The sequence below is a fragment of the Buceros rhinoceros genome, unplaced genomic scaffold (genome assembly GCF_000710305.1).
Source record: "Buceros rhinoceros silvestris isolate BGI_N320 unplaced genomic scaffold, ASM71030v1 scaffold29929, whole genome shotgun sequence".
NCBI classification, from domain to species: Eukaryota; Metazoa; Chordata; class Aves; order Bucerotiformes; family Bucerotidae; genus Buceros; species Buceros rhinoceros.
In genome coordinates, this window is record NW_010432565.1 from 2434 (window position 1) to 2834 (window position 401).

At 57.6% G+C, this 401-nt stretch overlaps 1 protein-coding gene across 1 annotated transcript in view; it reads right to left on the reverse strand.

Moving 5' to 3' along the window:
* The window catches only part of LOC104500226 (apoptosis-inducing factor 1, mitochondrial-like), a gene marked incomplete at its 5' end in the record, with an annotated part of 2208 nt that extends 2047 nt beyond the window's left edge, over positions 1-161 (reverse strand). The window contains one exon of the mRNA XM_010143837.1: positions 19-161. Coding sequence (XP_010142139.1) covers positions 19-161 — 143 coding nt within the window. The remainder of the gene's footprint in view (positions 1-18) is intronic.
* Positions 162-401: the final 240 nt, after the last annotated feature.

The window sequence follows — 401 nt, forward strand, 5'->3', positions numbered from 1 at the left end:
GTGGGAAATGGTCGTTACCAGAACATGGACTGGTGCCAGTAAGGCTTCGCAGCTCCTGTCATGTTTTCTCCGGCGAGCCTCCCGCTCACCACGGCGTGGTCATGGTGCTCGATGCGTCTCCTGCCCAGTTTGATGTCGTAGAAGCAGGCGGCATCCCCTGCCTGAGGAAGGAGGGCTGTGAGCACTGAGCAGCAACACCGGTAGCTCTGCTTAACGCCCACACAAGGCATCGGGAGGAGAACAAAGTCCGGAGGGTGAACTGAGGTTTCCTGACAAACCCCAACCACCACCATGACCTTATCCCACCCCCTGGGCCACACGAGGTCGACTTTCTCAGCACCCTCGCCATCTTCAGAAAAATAAGATGGCGTCAGGTCCGTCCTTCCAGCACGCACACAAAA